This window comes from Pagrus major, chromosome 13 (assembly GCF_040436345.1).
Source record: "Pagrus major chromosome 13, Pma_NU_1.0".
NCBI lineage: Eukaryota > Metazoa > Chordata > Actinopteri > Spariformes > Sparidae > Pagrus > Pagrus major.
The window spans coordinates 9,553,457-9,575,817 of record NC_133227.1 but is presented as its reverse complement, the minus strand read 5'-3'; the positions used below and the strand labels follow the sequence as shown (position 1 = coordinate 9,575,817).

General features: G+C 42.1%; 2 protein-coding genes across 5 annotated transcripts in view; both read left to right on the top strand.

Moving 5' to 3' along the window:
- The window catches only part of dclk1a (doublecortin-like kinase 1a), a 60,174-nt gene extending 45,727 nt beyond the window's left edge, over positions 1 to 14,447 (top strand). For 2 of the 4 annotated variants that reach the window (XM_073479675.1, XM_073479673.1), the window contains exons 7-17: positions 6,243 to 6,324; positions 6,763 to 6,935; positions 7,602 to 7,721; positions 9,748 to 9,894; positions 11,282 to 11,415; positions 11,529 to 11,606; positions 11,713 to 11,809; positions 11,909 to 11,989; positions 12,101 to 12,214; positions 12,415 to 12,488; positions 14,166 to 14,223. In XM_073479675.1, coding sequence (XP_073335776.1) covers positions 6,243 to 6,324; positions 6,763 to 6,935; positions 7,602 to 7,721; positions 9,748 to 9,894; positions 11,282 to 11,415; positions 11,529 to 11,606; positions 11,713 to 11,809; positions 11,909 to 11,989; positions 12,101 to 12,214; positions 12,415 to 12,488; positions 14,166 to 14,223 — 1,158 coding nt within the window. Of the gene's footprint in view, positions 1 to 6,242; positions 6,334 to 6,762; positions 6,936 to 7,601; positions 7,722 to 9,747; positions 9,895 to 11,281; positions 11,416 to 11,528; positions 11,607 to 11,712; positions 11,810 to 11,908; positions 11,990 to 12,100; positions 12,215 to 12,414; positions 12,489 to 14,165; positions 14,237 to 14,311 lie in introns of those variants that run through there. The other 2 variants (XM_073479672.1, XM_073479674.1) reach the window with 2 other exon arrangements.
- Positions 14,448 to 19,001: 4,554 nt separating this feature from the next.
- On the top strand, positions 19,002 to 22,328 carry rfxap (regulatory factor X-associated protein). Its single transcript, XM_073479329.1, has 3 exons — positions 19,002 to 19,704; positions 19,927 to 20,037; positions 21,303 to 22,328. The coding sequence occupies exons 1-3, from the start codon at positions 19,276 to 19,278 to the stop codon at positions 21,405 to 21,407; spliced, it is 645 nt and encodes a 214-aa protein (XP_073335430.1). The 5' UTR covers positions 19,002 to 19,275; the 3' UTR covers positions 21,408 to 22,328.
- Positions 22,329 to 22,361: the final 33 nt, after the last annotated feature.

Genomic DNA, 22,361 nt, shown 5'->3' with positions numbered 1-22,361 from the left:
TTCCATATTCAGTTGCTTTAATATTTTATATCAGACCTACTGCCTTTCCTGTCAGTACTCAATCTAAGGCACATACTGAGGAATCGAACACAGTGGCGGGGTCACAACTTTGTCTCTCAGTGTTTGTGGAAACACGGACATAAATCCTAAAAACATTTAATGCATAACATTTGATTTTTGCTGATATCTGGTATGTCGGTATTTTTCAACTCATTTTGGCTGATTGGAAAACACAATCTGATATTGTGTTAGTGTTGCTCCATAAACATCATAATTAATGTTGCTCCAGCACCGGTGTTGAAACTGACCAATCGTGTTATTGTAATGTCTTATCTTAATGACTCAGTGAAGGAGACCAAAAATACACAGGTGGGAGAAGTTATGCCTTCAAATGCGTATCTAACATTGTGAAAGCGTCTATTTTAACCCCAACCATGTTTTCCTAAACCTTACCAAGGAATTTGTTGCCAAAACCAAAGTCTTTTTTAGTTCCCAAAACCTAACCAAGTATTATTGTAGCAAAAATATTTTTAAAAAAGTATTTTAGTTCCCTTAACTGAACCCAGTATTTTTGTTGCCGAAACCTGAATCTTTTTGTTTCCTAAACTGAATCAAGTCTTTTTAGTTCCCTAAACCTAACCAAGTATTTTGTTTTAGTTCCCAAAAGCTAACCAAGTATTTTGTTGTTGTTCCCAAAACCTAACCAAGTATTGTTGTAGCAAAAATCCAAGTCTGTTAGTTCCCTTAACCAAACCCAGTATTTTTGTAGCTGAAGTCGAAATAATAAAACTAATTAGCCAGCGGTTCACCTCGACTCATAATTAAAGCATCATCTTATTGGCCCGATAAAGCCTTTGCTTTTCCGCGCATCCCGACTACAAAGCAGGACAGCACGTAGAGAGTAGTGACGACAGACAGAAAACAGAACAAACAGAAGGTCTTTGATACCAATACAGCAGCTGTGATACAGTCAGGTAGCTGTTGGTGTGTGTGAGAGTGTACGAGAGGAAGAAATTGGTAATTGTCGACCGTAGTATGTCACCTACATCCTCCTCTCACCATTGAGTCATTCACAATCCATTGAATTGCATGCTCCACCTCTTATTGTTACCGTCCATATTTTGTGTTGGGTGATTCATAATTAAATTATGTGTGTGTGTGTGTGTGTGTGTGTGTGAGAGAGAGAGAGAGAGAGAGAGTGTGACTGAGAGAGAGCAGACTGAAGGTGTTTATTATGAACTTGTTAATTATTGTCTCATCTCATCCATGTGAGTGTGTCGTTACTAAAAGTTGTATTTGTTATTTGGCTGTATTATATTTCTTATTTCATTGTTGTGTTGATGTCATTTAGACGGATTGTCCCTTTCTTTTGTTCCTGTACCTGCCACAAAGACTGGCTGCAGCACATGAGGAAACTAAAAGATGCAATTTTAAGTTTCTTGAACAGCTCAGATTGTTCACAAATGATTCCAATCAGCTGATATTTACATATCTTTCATACGTCAGAAAATCAGTCACGGCACAGTTTGCAGAAGGCCTCTGGATATTTATTTAAGCACTGCTATTTACAAACATGTAAGACATGTAAATATGGAAAATTGTCTGTGTTTTTTTCGCATTATATTTGATAACCTGGTCCATCATCCACTCGTTGTGATCTCGTCATGTTCGGCTGCCAGCTCTTTCTCGGCTCACTTGTTTCTGTTTGTATTTTCTTTGCTCGACGTACTCGTTTCCATTTATTGATGTCATCATTAAATTAATTTGTCATTTCATTTTCATTTTGTGTTTCCTCCTTCTTCTCGTGCTCCTCATTTGTGTTCATTAACATCATGTTCACCACACACAAACACAAACATTACCAGCAGATGCGGGATGAGTCATTTGAATGTACACGCTTATCTCCTTTGTTAAACTTGCGTCTGTATTCAACAGAGCAGAGAACAGATTACAACACAAACGCACTCCCGGAGGAACATTCGTCTCCCATGTCCCACTGCTTCTGTTCTGGATGGCTTGTGTATTTGTTGGGCGGGGCAGCCCACCCATTTTAAAATTTTCCCTGAAGCATTTAATCACGTTCTTGAGATTTCCCCGGGATTTGCTGTCCATAAGGATCGTGATTAGAAAACTTCCCTGTGTCCAACTGGCAGAGCTGAGACTCTGAATCCCCAAATGGTGTGGATCTCTTCAGATGAGAGTCAAGTAGATTATGTTTCCTCTCCGTCTAGACAACAAAATAAGAGCCAAGACATATTATCTCCTGTGTTCCTATGAAAGGCAGAGTGGGAACTTGGGACTAAATACAGTACCCTGCTTCCATCGTATCTTATTAGATTTCTGCAGCAGAGCAAACACCAATAAATCCTGCTTTTGCTGGATAATGCGTGACAGTGAATGTGACAAGAAATGCTGCTTGGAGGAGAGGTTTGGCTCTCTCAGACAGAGGGACGGAGAGAAAAAACAGGCCTAAGGAGGTGTTTCATAATCAGATTCAAACGTGGCTAGCATCACACGTGCGGTGGCATTTTTTTAAAGCTGAATGCTACAGTTGACGGCCTTCCTTTTCCACCAAGGCATAAATCACCATTTCTACTGCGTGCCTCAGAGATGACGCTCCACATTTAAGGTCAATCATGGACATCCTGTTTAATTCACATTTATGCGCTGATCAGTATTCAGCTGCTGAGTGTTGCCCTTGCGGGTTTGAGGAGCAGCGGCTGCAGCCATGATGTAAAAGGTTTGTCAGAGTGTTTTTTAGCGCTGTGAGTCATAGCCAGAGCAAAAGAGTAGAGATGTAGAGCTAGGAATAGTGTGTGCTGTGTTGTGCAACAGGGACAAAGCTGGACGGGCTAACAATAACAAGACAGCTGCTGCCAAATCTAATGATCAATACCAAGCGGACCAGACTCCATACATCTTTCTCTCCGTCTCACTCTGTCTGTCACTCCATCTGTCTCGTAGTTTTTCGCACAGGAAAGACAGACGCAATGTTCATAGAAGGTTGAGCCGGCCTCCCAGCCCGCAGACAGGAAATGGCCATATATAGGCTTCTGTCTCCACTCTGGATGTCTCATAAGCTGCCTCTCTCCTCTCCGCGAGCTGTTTCCACAGCAACAGTATTTTGTTTCCCTCGGTGGCAGGAAGAGAGAGATAGGAGTTCAAAATGAGAAAGCAGGGCTGGATGGGAGATAAGGGCAGGGGAAAGGGGAATATACGAGTCGGGGATGAGAAAATAAAAGAGCGGAAGAAGGGATGTTGTGCAGATAAAGCACAGGAGGGTCATCAGCTTTACAGGCATTAAGTGGGTTTTCTTGTTCCGGGATGAGTGCCCGACCAAAACAACATTACATAAACCAGAACGCAGTCTGACTCACAGCTACATTCACCTGGGTGGCTTTTAGGTCACAGCAGTAGAGATGAGTAAAAGAGCTGACAGCTACTCAGGCACAGATACAGCGCCGCTCCGCTCTGTAAATAGTTTTCAGATCTAATACGTTGGGTTGGCTTTTACTCTCTCTGCCAGGACAGAGAGCTCTCCAGGCTGCGTCTCAGTCTGAGGCCAGGGTGAACAACTGATAGCCAATGAAAAAATTCATGTTCTGGAACACTGTCGTCACTAGGCGTGGTCATAAAATCATATCGGTATATTTTTAGGCTATTTTGCACAATATGAATCTTGTTTTTCTGCTCAAAAGCACTTCATAAATGCTAGGATGTGGCGACATGATAAATATCACATTATATTTTGACCAAATGCCTCCATATTGATCTTGCCACAATATTGTAGGGGTGACTATAGTTACTTTCACAAGGAGATTTTTGGTAAATAATCATCAGTAATGTGGATTTAATGACTAAGTGGGTAAAGGCAAGTATTAGAACAAGTAGAACAGTCTGATAGATTCAGAAAATTACATCAGTTTCCTGTAATGCAGCCTTTAAAGGTGCACTATGTAGTTTTGGGAAAAAGTGTTAACCAGAACAAAAAAAACAGACAAAATAAACAAACTCAATTTGTTTTCACAACTGAATAAACTGAATAAAACTGACCTTAAAGGACAACACAATTTCATACTGTTTTACTTGTTTATATGTGGCGGACCCTGCCACCTTTCTAGTGTTCATTCGTTCATTAGCATCTGTGGCTCAAGTTAATAAATAATGATAAATAATACCGTTACTACAGTCTAATTTTGCTAGTTAGCTTTTCTTTCGTCTCGCAAATGCATCTTATCTGGATTCCAGAATTTGCAAAACAGCTTGGTGACCTCACTGAAAGGTGCAATATGTAAGAATTGGCCATCTTTGTAGTCATAAGAATAACCGTTACCTGCTGCTAACTGTAGCTGTTGTTAGCTAGTTAGCTCAGTTAGCAGTGCAGCAAGCAGTCCGGAGTGTTGATGTTTATACCACTAGCACAGGAGCTTTGGACCAGGATGGGCTGTTGCTAGCTGGTTAGCATGCTAACTTCAGTAGATATCTCTGCAACACAACATCTAGATATATAATAATTTTTTTTTTTCACATTCTGTTGATTTAGTACATTTTTGAATATTTTCAACTGGAAATCTTACGTATTGCACCTTAAATTTTGTTAAATTTTAACATGCTTTAATAATGCACTGCTAAAATTCCTCTCATGCCAGTGATTCCTGTGTTATTATCATAATAACAGTGGACGGCAACCATTAATCCAGCAACACGTTTTAGATCTCATCTCCTCCGAGGAGCCACGACTGATTGATTTGTGAATTATACTATGCGGTGTGAATTTGTCATGAGAGCGCGTCACAAATACTACACCTGCACTGAAATGAGACGTGAAAGAAAAAAATGTCTCATCAGCGAGACAACATTAGTCAGAGGTGGTCACCAGCAGGCTGCTGAGGCACTGCTCTGCAAGATTAACATGGGGATTGGCTCATGCATCACACACATAGTGCCGACCATTTACAGCTCAAACTGTGCTTGTTAATAATTCACATCGGCCAGCGGGCAATATTTTTTTTAGAGAAATTGTGATAGGGTCCACCTTCAGGTGCTGGCTACACCTTGGGTCTTTGAAATTGGGCTGCAACTAACGACTAAATTCACGTTTAATTGATTCTGATTCTTCATTTCCTATCATAAATGACAAAAAAGCACCAAATCCTTATATTTAACAAGCAAATGTTTGACATTTTTTGCTTAAAAAATGACTGAAACAAATAATCAATTATCAAAATAATTGTCAATTAATCTTCTTTTAACTAACTCAGTGATTAATCTGCTAGTCGTTGCAGCTCCAGCAAGTTCAAAACCCCTAAAACCACAAAGATATTTCAAGGATCGACTGTGAGGCAGGAGAGGGAATTGGAGCAGAGGGAAGACTAAGGCGAGGGAGACAGACAGTTAGATATTGAACACTTGAAAAATGTTCATCTTACAAATGAAGTGACTAGCCCTCCTGACAGGTGCCTGCAGAGACAAATGAAGCACAATCGAATTGTTCGGTTGTCGTAAAAGGATTGGAAGGCGAGGAGGAGGAGAGGAGGACGGGAAGATGGACAGGAGCAGCAGAAAAGACAGAAACACGAGAGGGGTAGATTCTCATTTACAGTCCCGACTAGATCCTCGCTCCCCGCCCTTGTTGCTTCCATGACAACCAGACAGAAGGTTAGGAGGTGGAGGGCGTAATGAGTTTTTGTCTTCAGATAGATGCAGACGCCGCATCTCAGCCACTCTCTCTTTTGCCTTAATGACCTCCTACTCACCAGCCAGATGAAAGGCAGCATTCATCCGACGTTATTAGTGTCATCAAAATCTGCGTTTCTGCGCTGTGTTAAAGGTAGTACAGGAGGTGCAATCAGATAGGAATTGCTTAACAGTTCTGCAAATGGAGAGAGCTTATTGGGATGCCAGTCGTCTTTCCCAATGTGGACACACACACCAGGTGCTTTGCTGAATAAGTAACCTGTATATATTCAGCTCAGTAGCTTAAGCAGATCTGTTCTGGCTCATTTTGTGAGCACACAGACATGCAAACACAAAGACAGACTTGAGGATGTTCTGAGGATGAGACGAGCCTCGCAATGTTCTTTTGTCTATTCTTGGACACTTGTTTCAGCTGGGACTGTCACAGAAGGGACTGTTTCATCACGCTTTGTTACAAACTATTCTGGGTTATAATGCAGATTTGAATAATTGTCTTCTCCCTGTTTTTTCTCGTCATCCTCTCATCAACCTCTCCCTCTCTGCAGGGGTCCCAGGGTTCTTCCGCCTCTCTGTCTTCCACTAAAGTCTCCAGCTCAGTGGAGGACGGGGATGGAGTTGTTACCGAAGGTGAGGAAAGTTAACGTTGCAAGACCGTCCCATCTGTCCGTCAGTGAGCGAAGGCGACGTGTTTGCAAATATCATGCGCGTCTGAATCACGTTCATGACCTTTGATGCCTCGCTCTCGCTCCCATCTCTCCTGTCTGTGCTCTGTTTCTGATTCGTTCGTCCTGTTCTCATCAGCTGGTTTTCTCGCAGCTTTCCCTTCCTCTGGTGTCTTTCTTCACTTCTCTCATCTATTAATGTATTATGTATTTGTAAATCCTTTCATTAATCTCATTGTTGGTCCTGTTTAATATCAATTAAATGGATTATGATTCATTACAGATGCTGTAAATGGTTTAAAAAGGCTTGTTAGGTCCTCTGTACATTAGAGTGAACAAGTGTAAACTGGTTTACATTATCGAGCCGTTCAGCTGCTCTAAACCTCGTGCTTCCTCCCTGCAGCTGAGGTTGTAGTCGACGAGGTTCCAGCTGTGCCGTCCTACATATCAGACCGCTACAAGGTGGGACGCACGTTGGGCGACGGGAACTTTGCGGTCGTCCGGGAATGTGTGGAACACTCCACAGGACGGGAGTACGCTCTGAAGATCATCAACAAGGGCAAATGCAGAGGCAAGGTAAGCTACAAACGAGGAATGACTCCTACTGTACAAGAGTATTCAAGTAGAAATACTTTTACTCATGTTTCTCTGTGTTGAAAACTGCTCAGGTACATGGATAAAAGTTGTTCCTTTAAAGAAGAAAACCAAGAAAAACAACCTTGTTTTAAGGAATAAGTTCACCCAAACATTAATAGTCATTATCTTCTCAACCTCGTGCCGATGGATGGTCAGCTGAAGTTTCGTAGTCCACAAAACATTTCTGCAGCTTCACAGCGAAACGGCGTTGCAGCATTCTCCTAAACAACTGAAGTAGATGGGAACTAAAACATAATATGGCTCCATACAGCTCGTACGGGATAATCCAAGTCTCTGAAAGTCCTAAAATCCCATATTGATTTGAAGAAGACATTATTTAAAGCCTTGTTTAACACAAAATGTTCACTGTAGCGGACGAGCTACAGCGTTAGCGTGCACTCTGTGTGACGCTGTTTTGCTGTGAACCTCCAGAAATGTTTTGCGGACAACGAAACTTCACCTGACTTTCTATCGACATGGGGGGGAGTAGATAATGAGTTAATTGTCATTTCTGGGTGAACTTATTCTTTAAGCTCTGTGCAACACATTGTGTCTTAGTATATAACAGAATCACATATTTTCACTCTGTTTTAATTGTTACTCCAGGAGCACATGATCCAGAACGAGGTGGCCATCCTCCGCCGGGTCAAACATCCAAATATCGTCCTGCTCATAGAGGAGGTGGACACTTACAACGAACTCTATCTGGTCATGGAGCTGGTCAAGGTGTGTTTGCATACTGTAATTACATGTTTATTTTAGTGTGTTAGTGCATCATCTGCTCTGCTTGTGGACAAACTGGAATATTTGGCCAAACTAAGATAATAGATTTATTCTTTATATACTGTGTTGGTGATCATTATCTCCAATTTAAGAGAGAGAAAGGAGCAGAGAGGCAGAAACAGTGACGGAGACGGACCGGGGAAGCAAATGATGAATCCAACCAGTCACAGTATGGGACCGAGAGAATCGGTCTGTGGCCCCGAGCGCTCGTGTGTTCACATTCTTTATTCCCCCCCGCTCCTTGAGTCGAGAAATGTTTGTGCATAATTCAGGAGCCAGAAATGTGATCCATCTGTTCGTGTTGTGGCGTAGAGTACTACAGAATATAGATGAGAGGCAATCTGTGGGAGAAACGCGTGCACGTTTGAGCGCATCCAAGGGGGGAGGATCGAGTGGAGGCTGCGGATGAATGAGGTGGAGAGAGTCGCTTTAAGGATGACAGGGACTGAGAGAGGGAGAGACAGATGGATGCATCGAGAGGGGATCGAAAGGGTAGGAGAGGGAGAGAGATGGTACAAATTATAGCCAAAAGTATGGCATTCACACATAGTTTGTGTCCGTTGGCCAGGTGCTGTTTCTGGGTGAGGTCCCTTTCAATTAATGGGAAACTGGCAACAGTTTTAGGGAGCAACATTTTGTGTTTCGGTCAGTGACAAAGCGAGGCCCAAAAAGATTTATTTTTTCCTAAGATAGTGTGGAAGAACTTAGCTGGCTTGTGAAGAAGCCTTAAATCCAGCCAGGTTTAAAACGCTTGTGAAAAGCCTCCAAAGAAGAACGGAGGATGTTCAACCCGATCGCCAGAATAAATTTTGGCAGTGTACGTTTCTGCAAATCAAAGATGAAGCTGAAACTTTATACTTCTTTATGATGCAACTTTATGTTACTTTAGGTTCAATTTTCAGTTTTATGTAGTGACAACGCTGTGCTTATGGTCTGGTCAGGTTTAGGCACAAAAACACTTGGGGTTAGGGTTAAGAAAAAATCATGCTTTGGCTCAAAAATAACCTGAATTGTTGACACAAACTGGCTGGAAATGTCCCAATGTTTTATCAAAAATATCCGGTTCTGTCGCCAAAAACATTGCTGGAAATACACCGATGACGAGTTCTGAAAAGTATGGATGTCTGATCCAAAATATACAGTTATTCCACCAAAAACATGGCTGGAAATGTGCTAATGTAGCATCGAAAAAGTCCGGTTCTGTCGCCAAAACATAGCTGGAAATATCCCAATGCCTCCATAAAATAGCCAGTGGTATCACTCAGGCTCGAAGAGTGATCTCTGGCCGATCTCTAACGCCGACCCCTTCCCCCTCACCTACCAACATGACAGTGAGCTCGAACGTATTTGTGGTTTGCAGATAACGAAAATGCCGGCATCTTATTCCCGGCCACTTGGCCGAAGATGTCGTCGCAGCACATTAGGGTTTATGCTTTCGCAATGATGTTCGACAATCAAATTTAAGTGTAACGCTCACATACTTTTGGCCATATAGTGAAGATAGAGAAGTGCAGATGCATTGGTTAGAGGCTGAGCTGTGGACTTAGACAGCTCTCGTGTTTAAATAACTGTTGCTGTGCAGGTCGGACCCTGACAGTGTGTCTAAGAGAGAGAGAGCGAGAGAGAGGGAGAGAGAGATTCAGCCCTATTTTAAGCTTCTGTTCCACTTAGTCCACTCAGGGAGAGAGACACAGAGAGGATAAGAGAGAGAGAGAGGTAAGACGTGGGTGAGATTCATACAGAGTGAAAAATATGAGAAACAGAGAAAAGAGGGAAAAGTTAGAATGGAAGGGGAAATATCAGGAAATCAACTCTCTGGCCGAGAAGTCTCAGCAGAAAAGATGAGCAACTGCGACACTTGGAAGTGAATCTGTCAGGTTCTGTGTGTGAAAACGGCAAACACAAACTCCCGTGACATGGTCCCTGATACTGACAACCGGCCTGTCCGTCCACTGTGATTTGTCCACAGGGTGGAGATCTGTTCGATGCCATCACCTCTGCCAACAGATACACGGAGAGAGACGCCAGCGGCATGCTCTACAATCTGGCCAATGCCATCAAATACCTCCACAGCCTCAACATAGTGCACAGAGACATCAAACCAGAAAACCTGCTGGTGAGTTCACACACAGGCTCTGCACGTGGTGGTGAGTTGGTCATATAACTTGCCGCAGTATATCCTCCCTCCTTTCTCAATGAACAGTGAAGTAATATCACTCACTCTGTAGATGAGATGACTCATCCCTGCTGCCCTCACACCTCCCGCACATTCCTTCTCCAGCCTCCCTCGTTTGTGCCTTCCCTCCCTCCTTCTCCCTTCTGTCGACCTCCTTGTCGTCTTCTCCTGCCTTTTCCCTCAACAGCTGTCGTTCATCCCCTCCTTTGCCCGCTTTCCACCACCCCGAGTCGCTCATTACGAGTGATGTTCGGGCCAGACTTTAGAAATGTTCTACTTTAAAGCTAGTTGTAGCCACATTCATCCCTACTGACATAAGATTGGGTCATAGCTTCTTTTTTTATGTCTCCACTTCTTGGCTTTAGAACAGTTTCAATTAAATAAGAAGTGCTGAGGCTGAGTGAGCCGCCCAGAGTGAAATGCTACACATCTGAGGGCTGGCTCTTTGTCACTCAGCTTCACAAAGTTGCCCTTTTCTTGATCTTTAAAGGTTAAATACACGTAGCAGGTGGATGCCCGACACTATGCTATGTTCTGAGAGGACTTTATGTAACTTTACAGTACATTTTTAAACCTTTAACTGACTTTTTTAGCCACTTGGGAGCACCACAACAAGCTAGCTTAGGACATGCTATCATATGTCCGAGCTAGCCTTATGAATCCAATACTTACTCTTCTTGTAGCTCCATTTTTGGTCTCCACCACCTCCTGAGCAACATATCTGGCTTTTTGGCCGCTGAATGAGTCTGTATGTGGTGTTTTTTTGTTTTTTTTTCTACCTGCCCAGGGATAACAGAAGCAAATTAGATGCAGGATAACTCAAGCTGCATGCTAGCTAACTGTGTTTACCAGCTTTTTGCTAACTTTGTCTGTCGTAGGTGTGTAGGTGGGTTTATTGAACCTTTTTCCTAAAAAAAACAGCAGTATGAAAGTGAGTGAAAGCAAAGTGGCGGGCCATAAATCCCAAACAGTGAGCTAAGAGATGCTGAAACGCTCCCTGGAGCTGAGGGGAACTGTGGGTTCAAAGCCACCATGTGTAGGATTTGAGCATTTCAAGACTTTGGTGTCCCCCAGTGGCACTTTAGGAGACAGCAATGCACACTGATACCCCCTAATGCCCCGCAGAAATTGACCTGGTGACGCTGAGACAGAAACAAATATTTTGAAAGATGCCACAGTCATTTAAAGAATATAAAAATGTACTGGAACACTGTGGATTACCATGAATGCAGCTGCAGAAAGAGGAGTCGTTATGCCTCACAGTCGGGATCATACTCATCTCATTGCAGCCATCCTACTTTTAACAGCATTTGTTCTTTATCCTTAGGTGTATGAGCATGCAGACGGCAGCAAAAGCCTGAAACTGGGAGACTTTGGTTTGGCAACTGTGGTGGACGGACCCCTCTACACTGTCTGCGGGACCCCGACATATGTAGCACCTGAAATCATTTCAGAAACAGGGTAAGAGCCTCTGAGCAGAACAGAGGTTACAAGAGAAGTGTTTTTCTTGAAATCTGGGAACAATATTGCACTGTTTTGCCGTAAAGTCGTAATATTTCTTTGTCTTGGTGCAGGTATGGCCTTAAGGTGGACATCTGGGCAGCTGGAGTCATCACCTACATCCTGCTGTGTGGTTTCCCACCCTTTAGAGGGTAAGAGAGCTGCTCCACCAAGTGAAATGTCACTTGTATTAACATTTTCTTGAGATAATAAGAGTTGTGTTTAAGACTCAAAAAAGTATTTACATTTTATTTGCAGGAGCAGTGATGATCAAGAAGTGCTTTTTGATCAGATACTAATGGGACAGCTAGAATTTCCTCTACCATACTGGGACAATGTGTCTGAGACAGCCAAGGTGAACATCTATATACAGTATCTGTTTGTTTGAGTGTGAACGGATCCAGATGTTTGGAGAATAAAAAATCACCAATATTTTTTTTTTGTGCTGCTGAAGGAGCTGATTCGATCCATGTTGGAGGTGGAGGTGGATCAGAGATACACTGCCCTCCAGGTGCTAGAGCATCCATGGGTCACTGTGAGTACAGCGTTAATTGAGCCCTTACAACGACGGCGTATAAGAAAAAAAGAAAATAGAGAGAGGGAATGAACACTGAATTTTTGTCCTCTCCTCCTTTGCTTGATACAGGATGAAGGTCTATGTGAGAACGATCATCAGCTGTCAGTAGCAGGGAAGATAAAGAAGCACTTCAACACCAGTCCCAAGGTCAGCGACACCACTGCAGGAGTGTCAGTCATTTCTGTAAGTCACTGCCACTAGAAACTACAGTGCCCATAGACCAACTGCTCTGATGGATAGTTAGCTTCATCTAAAGTTGTAGCTATCACACTAAGATGAATTGGTTTAGGCAAAGGTCTACAGTTAGACGTTCAGAGTGAAGTGTGTCCTTCTGTTTTCAAGTGAACTGGTGTTTGACTGTGCTGGTTTCTCTTTGTGTTCAGCTGGATGACAGCTTTTCTATGCAGAGATCTGGGTCGTTGGATTTCTACCAGCACCCGGCCATGTACTGGATAAGGTACGCCAGGTTTCCATAGAGACACGACCGGGTAGACGGTCAAAAAACCAGCGAGAAATGATTACAAACCAAAATAGTGTCTGAAATTGATGTCCTCCTCCTCCCTGCATGCAGCCCTGCTGACTGGCTGCTGCTGTGTTGCTTTGACAGCTTCATGCCGTCCCTGCTGCTTGTGCTTGGCTTTTTGCTCCTTTGCTTTCATCCCTTGTTCACTGTAAATGCATATCCTACACAGAATATGCATCGTTGTCGTCTGTCTTTAGCCCAAGCCTTGTCCTTGATGTGATGTCACTATATATCAGTGTCTCAGTGGACTTCTGGTGTGTGAATAAGGAACTGCAAGTTACCCCTGTGAATGTTTCTCCGTAATGTCTGTGTAAATGTACTAAAAGAACAATTTCCTTCATAGCAAAGTAAACAAACCGATGCTGCATATGTCACTTTTTGTTTAAACCATTTCTTTGTGAATGCTGCCTTCCAAAGAAACGACCCTGTCCCCCTGCCATCTGCAGTCATTTTCAGTGTTTTGTTGATTGATGTCATGCTCCCCGCCTGGCTGCCTCCCACTAACACCAGGCCTATTGAGCTCCCACTGCCAACTCCTGTTGTGTGACTTTATCCACATCTGATTTATGGAGGACCCAGAGTTGCATGCTTATAAAGGTTTATAGTTAAAAATTCACTGGGTGATATTTACAAGAATTGGACACTGACGAGAGAAAATCAATAACAGACTTGAATAAATTAATAACAAATGAATGCATACATAAGCACGACAATTGAATGTACTAATCCAGCATTAAAAAAAGACTGTAAATAAAATCAAATTGATGCAATTAATATATTTAGAGATAGATTCATTAATATTAAAATAATATTGTAACTCATTCATAGATTAATATAACAACATAGAAATTAGAATCTACTATAGTGGATTTTTATGAGCATGTTTTTTTCCATTTGGTTTTCTCTTCATTCATCTATCCGTTGTGATTATACTGAGGCTCCATGGGCCTTATTTTGGCAACATTTGGCTTACAAACCAGATCATCACAGTATAGAACTAACTGGCTATAGAGAGCCACAGGTTTTAAGGCATTGTGAGCCACCCTCACCCTCACACTTAATGTGATGAAACATAACGTAACAGTAATGTAACTCATCATAACGGAATGATATATAATGTACCTGGGCATAACATAACTCAGCATAACCTAACTAAGTGTAACATAACTAAGTGCAATGTAGTTCATCGTAACCTAACTCAAAGTAGCGCAACTCAACATAACGTAACTCAAAATAATGGAAGGGAAGGAATAGAAGCTACATGATGTAGCTTCACGTAACGTAAATCAACGTAATGAAACTTAATGTATCGTAACTCATCGTATCAGAACGGAATATAATGAAACTCAGCATAACAGAATGGAAGGAACTTAATGTAAGTTATCATAATGTAGCTTGATGTAATGTAAATCAACAGGAATATGGATGGTGAATGATTTAATTATAGTTTTGGCTTGTGTTAATCTACTGACTGTCCAATTAAACATCAATTAATAACTTCATGAACATGTGCAAGGCTCTCCTGGTCCTCCATATTCCATCATGCTCTCTGCTACTGGACCTATGTGTCAGACAATCTAACCGTAATGTTCCCGTCTCTCCCTGTTTCAGGCCACCTCTCTTGATAAGGAGGGGCAGGTTCTCAGACGAGGACGCCACCCGGATGTGAAGCCGCTGCCTTTGCAGATGATGCCAACGACGGTGACAACAATAACAACATCAACGACAAAAACACTATGGGCGGAGCCTCCCAGTAGCCTGCCCGTGGCCCCTCCCTCTCTGACCCCTGACGCTTGCTCTGACCCTTCCCCGAACCCCAGCCTCCCATCTGACTCTGATGACATCTCCATCAGCTCAGCCAGTAACACCTGCTCTCCCAGCTCGCCCTTCTAGAGGGGGGGCAGAGGGGGAGAAGGAGGAGGAAGCAGCGAGGAGGGAAAAATCCTCATCCAGCTCCTCCCTCTATATGGAGGAGGAGGAAGAGGAGCTTCCCCACAGCCTCTCATTTGGGGCCAGGGGTGAACTGTGGAGGGGGGAAAAAATCAGAGAGAACTTTTAGCTTTCCTGAATCCATCTTTCCAAATCCCGGTGGAGAGATCGATCTAAGGGTGGATAGAGTAAAAAAAAAAAAAAGAGTAGAGAGGTTGTGAAAGGACTATAAATGCAACAGAGATCGTGAGGAAGAGGAAAAAGGGGAAAAGACTTTTCATTTATTTCTTTTTAACGTTCTCTCATCTGAGCACATGTTACGGAGCTCAAGGAGCGCCAAAGGGGCGACAGCGCCGGTCACCCTTCAGTGATGATCTGGGCTCGACATGGAAACTTCCAAGTGGTGGAGCAGCTCGAAAAGGCAATATGAGAATATGGACCAACGTTCATGTTTTATTGAACCTTATTTATTCATTCTTTATTCACTGCATTTTTTTTATATGTATTTCCCTTTTTTCACAAAGGAGAACTCTGTGTTGACTTGTCCTTGGAGCTTGACGGAAAGGAAAAATAATGGAAATTGTGTAGAAGTAGAGCTCAGAAATGTTGAAGTAGGCTACCGCAGAACGGTGTTATTGTGCGAAGATGAGAGCCGAGGCGTGTAGAGAAGGAGTTTTCTTACAAATGTGTCTAAAACAGTGTTCATCGACAGAAGATAAGTGACAAAGACAGCACTTGTGCTCGAATTCTGTGCTCCTCACAGTTTTGGCGTTGCCTTCCTGTAATGTTGGATTGCAGTATTACAGTTTACATTTTACACAGACTGCTATTAAGACAACAATGGTGCATTTGATTCCACCTCGCAATTTTGTTAATCGCTTCATTCACGACATCTTGATACACAAAATTTCAGCAGCATTCGGGTGCTTGTGTAGCAGACTCAACATTTGAACAAATTTTCTCCTCGGTGCACACATTTCCACAATCATTCTGTATCGATATCATATTATTCTCCATCTTTTGTGATGCTCATGTACACATAGGAAGCCTTGTTTACATTTTTTCCAACACTAAAGACATATTTCATACACATATTCCAGCAGTAAAGAAAAGAATGATTGTCGCAGCCCAGGAGGTGGTATTTGTACACGATTTACAGTTTATGAGGGCTGCCTATTTGCACAAAGTACTGCAGTCTAGGTGCAGTCGAACAGGTCTGAGAGACAGTATGGAGGACGGAGAACCAGCAGCACTCTCGGAAAGACAGTGGAAGAGGATTTATTTCAGCTCTGTACAACCTCATTCATGGCTTCATTTGTTCAGATGAAAGCATGACAGACATACAGTAGCCTATTCTTATAATGAAAAAAAAAAAACAGTTTCGTGATGAAGTATTGTTTATATGTTATGTAAATAACATAATTTTATTTATTTTGATAGTTCACAATACAGTATATTTCTTTACTAGTAGTAAGTCTATGAGAACTGTAAAACAGTCATACACGTGTACCACAAAAAAAATAATCTAGAGGAGATCATCAGGTCGGAGTGAAGCAGAAGAAGACTATTCAGACCTGATGTTGTGGATCTACACAGACCAATCAGGAAGAAGGAAGTCTTTGCTTCCGGGTCAGACACTGGGAATGATGTCACTTCCTTAAAGGGATTTCCAGTACCTGATGTAAGATAAAAGCGAGGAGAAGCCAGATGAGTGACAGAAATGCAGAGCGATTTTCATTTTTTTAAAAGCGGATGATCTCCCTGCAGTCGTCACACTTGTCTGTAAGTTTCCTGTATTTACTCTCATCATCACACATAGACAGTAATGTGCCGCAAAAATTGACCGTATCAGTATGACTTTGTTGTGCTGTTGAAGTCCACACTCTCCAGCACATGTGGTTTACCAAAGTGCTCTCACAGCTGCACCACAGTGTTACAATCCGTTGCAATACCGATACCTGTACCTCTGTTCAACAATGGTCTATCAATAATAAAAGTACAAATAAAAAAATGTTTCAAAAAACAAATTGTCTGTGACGTCTGTAGAGCTTTAATGTGATAAAATGGGTTAAATTAGTGATATTAAAACTTCAGTTTAATGGATTTATTCCTGGTTAGATGCTTGATACAGTTTTTCAAATTAAGTGCACATCATCCCACTGAGACTTTTTTGGGTGCTGTTGTTAACTGTTATCTGCTGGGATGGCACTCAACTAGAGGGGTACTTGATGTTCTCATGAATCCCACAACAGTTGTGGCCAGAGGCGTGGGATCCAACATTTTCTGTACTCCACAGGCAGGGGCTCAGTGTGCAGGTGGTGTGATGGACTAAAGTGAGCTTCACAGTTTGGCTGTGGAAATTGATTACAGCGTCACCACAGTTACATAAGAAAACGATTAGATTATTAGATAAACAGTAAGAAAGTTAAGAATTAAGATGGATGTGTTAAAAACAGATAATTAAAATGTTCCTTCCCCCTGTGTCCTATATCCCCTTCCGAGGGAGAGTATATGCAGGTTTAATGAAAAAAGCATATAAGGAACTGAGTGCGTCATCCATTTCTGCCTGTTGCAGAGCAAATACTAGCTCCAGACAGCTGTCTCTGTCCTCCTCCTATGATCTCCACAGCCATGTTCCCAAAACCTTGACACTTTATATCTATTCTTACCTACAGGAACACTATACCAAGTGGAGACGAACACTTTCTGGTGACACTTTGGTACCTGTAAAGTATCTCTGCCTCCAGAAGAGCTGTCCATCTTTCTTTCAGCTCTCTCAGATGTTGCACTTTTGGAAACTCACACTGTCATTTTAGTGTCCTCTCAGCAAAGGCTGCTGGCAGTTTGATGAGCCGAAAGAACAAGCAGGCCCTTTGACCACGTCCTTAACAGCCAATTGGTATTGATTATTGGTTTGTAGTAGGAATAATTAAAACTCATCAATATCATGTAATATAATATGATATAAGAAGGGATGCGCAGTATAGATTTTTTCAGCATTGCAGCAGTTTGACATCATTAGCCTGACATCAGCATCATTCTTCTTCTTCTTCTTCTTCTTCTTCTTCTTCTTCTTCTTCTTCTTCTTCTTCTTCTCTGTTTTTATTGACAGATTGCAAAAATGTGTGGATACTGCACTTGTCAATGAAAGTAATATGGCTTCATATGATTAGCTCCATTTATCAGCTATAGTTTATACCAAATTTATACCGATATAACCGATACATTTCCAAATATTGGGCTTAAATTTATTGTGCATCACTAATTGTAATATAATATAATATAATATAACATAACATAATAATAATAATAATAATATCAAAATCAAGTCAAGTATGTGTACACAAACAAGGAATTTGACTCCGGTTAAGTTTGCTCTCAAAGTATAGGGAATAGTATAATAACCATTAAATCTAAATGGAAAAATAAATAATTGATGTAATCAGTAATATAATATAATATAATATAATATAATATGATCTAATGTAATATAATATAATATAATATAATATAATATAATATAATATAATATAATATGATCTAATGTAATATAATATAATATAATATAATATAATATAATATAATATAATATAATATAATATAACATAATATAACATCAGTCTAAAGGAGCACTTGTTATTTGGGCCACCAGGGGTCGTTCTAACACGTGGAAACAAAGCGGCGAAGAAGAACATCTCTGTTGTTGAAATACAGCGAAAGGCGACGCTGAAGTTGACATCCGAGTCACAGCTTCTTATTGCAATTTCCCAGTCCACCTTAAAAGCGGCATACCGCCTGTAGATGGCGTGGTTGAGTCATGTTCAAGTCAGTTCAAGGACTGAAAGTAATAAATATGGGGAGGATGAGATGAGAATAAATAACACAAAGAAACGGTAGTGATTTGGTTTACAATGGATCATTTTGGCTCTAGTATTTTTTTCTTACTGTCCTTGCTCGAGGGAAACTGATTTCCAGTCTCATTTCTATTCGTACCTCTGTTATACCTGCTCAGTATTAAAACGTCTCAAGAAACCAATACTCCAAAATGACACAGGGTTTGATAATCCTGACTAACTTTTATATATTCATACTGTCGCGTTTATCTCCTGCTCACCTAAAAACCTTTATTCTATTTGTGAAAATGCAACTAAAAAAGGCAAATTTTTGCATTTTCACAAATAGAATAAAGGTTTATAGGTGAACAGGAGATCAATGCTATAGTAAAAATAAATAAAAGTCAGGATTATCAAACCCTGTGTCTTTTTAACACTGAGCAGGTAGAACCACAGCAAATAGGCAGGAATAGAAATGAGGCTGAAAATCAGTTTACTATAAGCACGGACAGTAAGAGAAAATGCTAGAGCTACAATGATCAAAATGTATGCTTGTAAACAATTATAGAAAGTTTCATTGTTTTATTCTTTCCCCACTATTACTTTCAGTCCATGACCTGGCTTGAACATGACTGAACAGCGCCATCTACAGGCGGTATGCCACTTTTAAGGTGGACTGGGCAACTTCAACAACAAGCTGTGAATCGGACGTCAACTTCAGCCGTCGTGCGAAAGGCGAGCAGTGTCAGGCTAAACCAGACCCATGGAAGTATCACGTTAGCCGGCTGAAAATCCTCACACATGGTTTATTTGTGACACACAGCGTTCACAAAAAGAAAGAGACTAGGCGAATGTCCGCTGGTAGTTGCGTTAGCTAACTGAGCTTGCTTACGTGAGCTGACTGCTAACGGGATGCTAGTTAGCTAACCTAACTAGCTTGTCGCTGCTACACCGCGATCATGAGCGAAGATGACAACTCGGCATCGGCGAGCAAAGACAAAGACTCGACCCTCCTGCTCACTAAAGACGGGCAGAGGTACTACGTGAGTAAGAGCGGGGTGGTCGACAGCAGGAATGTGACGACGCCGCACGAACCGGAGCACAACGCCTCCTCCTACGACGCGGATGATCCGGACGAGGAGAGCGACGTCCTGGACACCTCGGATCCCAGAGACGGCGCCAATAGCCCGGAGGAGCTCAACGACGAGGAGACGTCGGAGGGCGACAACGCTCCCAAACAGTGCACCTATGAGGGATGCACGGAGACCTCGACGCAGGTGGCCAAGCAGAGGAAACCGTGGATGTGCAAAAAGCACCGCAACAAGATGTACAAAGACAAGTACAAGAAGAAGAAGAGTGACCAGGCCATGTCCAGTGGCAAACTTGATGTAAGATTAATCTTCATGGAGACTTGCCACAACCCTGTACAGCCCCTGTCTGCATGTGGATGACTGGGTGGAAAGGAATCTGGAGGGGTGTAACAAGGGCTGAACTTATTGGCTAATGTGGCTCCCTGCCCCTTCTTTCTCCAGACTTCACTGAACCACAAAACAAACACAACTCCCCCAGTTAATTGCGTGTTTATGCCTGTTTTTTTGTGTGTTAATCAGGAAAACTCAGAGGAGAGGCCGGTGTCTGTGAACAAACAGCGCCTGGGTGCCATGGGGGACCGGCCAGCCAGACCCTCCCTGATAGAGCAGGTCCTGAACCAGAAAAGACTGGTAAGTCATGATGCAGCTACATGTATTATTTGGTGGTGAAGTAGAAGAAAACACAACATAAATTGTCTTTTTAAGAGCCTCAACAAGGAGTAGTGGACCCATGCCATGCCAAGGAACCTAAAGAAGAAGGAAGTGTCATTATGTCACCGAATCACGCTTTGGGGCCACACTGTGATGACAGCTGTGTTGGAGTCAGTGAGAGTCAATGGGAGATGATGGAGAAACACACTTCAACCCAACATATCTACATCGTATGACTTCTGATGAAGTCATGCCTCCAGTAAATGAAAGACCACACTTCAGATGGAGGTTAACCGCTGATTTTTCTATCGACACGTTGTTCCTTTCCTCAAATGTATGTAGGAAAGGCTGCTGTTCAGGCTCTAATTGCAGTCTCATCAGCAGAAATCAGTCGACCTGCCTCCTTTAATCACAGAATTATAAGACCCGTCAGTCATTTGGGAGGGAATGAAGGGTTAACCTCCTCTCTGAAGTGTGTTCTTTTATTTTTTGGAGGCATTTCTTCATCAGAAGTCATACAAAGTGGAAATTTTGAGTTTTAGTGTGTTTCTCAATTCATCTCCCATTGACTTCAATACCGCCGACACCACAGTCTGGCCCCAAAGCAAGGTTCAGTGACGTAATGACCCTCCCTTCTTTCTTAGGTTCCTCGAGTCATGCCAGAAAAATACCTCCGACTTGTAAGAAATAGTGTGTCACCATTCTCCAAATCCAGGACTCCATTTGGACTATTGATTTTAGGTCGCTAGACTTCAACATCTGGATCTGTGAAGACATACATGACATTGCTTTTAAGCCCGGGCTGTCACTCACATTTTGCAAATTCCTCTTTAAAAAGATAGGAGTATTTCACAGCAACAGCTTGACTATATCCTGGAGGCTTTTGGTAGACTTAAGCAAGTTCGAATAATATTTTCCAAAAAAAAAGATTCCAGAGTTCAGCAAAAATACCACCCTTCAGAGATCCAGCAATAAACAATGAACTGAGATCTGTCCAGAGTAAACCCTCTTCCCAAACAATTCAATCAAGGATCTCTGGAAGTGTTATACGTGCTGTTCAGTTCTGCTGGGTTGAATTACGTGCATGCATCTGGAAAGTAACTTTTGTGTTGTGTCCTTCCACTCAGACTGGGAGGCATCAGTTTTTAAATTATAGAGAACTTGTCATTAAAAAAGCAGAAAAAGACAAGTAGGCTCTGTGCTATTTCAGTACTCTGAAATTTGAATGTGTGTGTGTCCTTCAGTCACTGCTGAGGAGTCCAGAGGTGATCAGCTTCCTGCAGCAGCAGCAGCAGCTCCTGGCTGCACAGGGCCGCAGCCAATCACAGCAGCAGTTCCAGGGCTGCTGACGCCAGTTGGTAGATGAGTTTGTGATGAATAAGAGAATCCTGAAGAAACACTGGTGCTTACTGCATAAATGGATGGCAACCGTACACTGTAAACATGAATTTCCCCAGCCAGCCAGACAGACAGACATGCTGCGGAAAGAATAACCTGGTAATCAAGGGATGTTTTTGAAAGTGCGGTGAGGCTGGTGGACTGAAGAAGGTTGAACAGATCTAAATCCCTCAAATGTGTGAATTCCTGAAGGAGCAGACTGACCATGAAATCAAACCATGCCTGGTGCTGTTTAGGAAATATAATGTCCTGAACAGAAGCCAACATTTATTTTCATGTATAGCCGATATGGGGGCGATACAGATATTAGGCAGTAAAAGGCTTCAGCTGCCAACTTTTGGCTGATAACGATTATTCTTAGATAGGCTACAATCGGTCGGGCCCCAGTTTACCTATTGTGAATTTAAATTATGGTTGCCCGCTCTGCCTGTAAGTTATTTTCCTTCATGTGGCAATAATGACAAATTATGATTGTCCTCAAAGCCTCTGTTTCATCCTCCTGTCTTTCCAGCAAGAACACCAGTTTCTTTGTGATACTTTTCTCCTAATAGACTAAAGGTCTTCTCTTTTTTCAAAGTTTTCTCTTCCTTAACATGTGTTGTCCCATGTGACAATCAGTTGTGTAGTGCATGTCTGCAGCCTCTTCTCAGTCCGGTGGGGCCTTCAGAACTTGTTTTTAACCCATTTTCTATCCCTGTATGAAGATAAAACAAATGTACGTTTGGTGGGATGAATATTGGTCATGCTAGCTGGTTGGTTTTGTGTCCGGACGAGGAAGTCACGTACTGTTTGTTGTTGCTGTGTTTTTAAGTTGAAGTGTGTATGCCCTGCTGTGAATATGAGAGTAAAATTCTGACATTAACATCGAGAAATATCTCAGACTGTGTGTGTTAATACTGAATGTG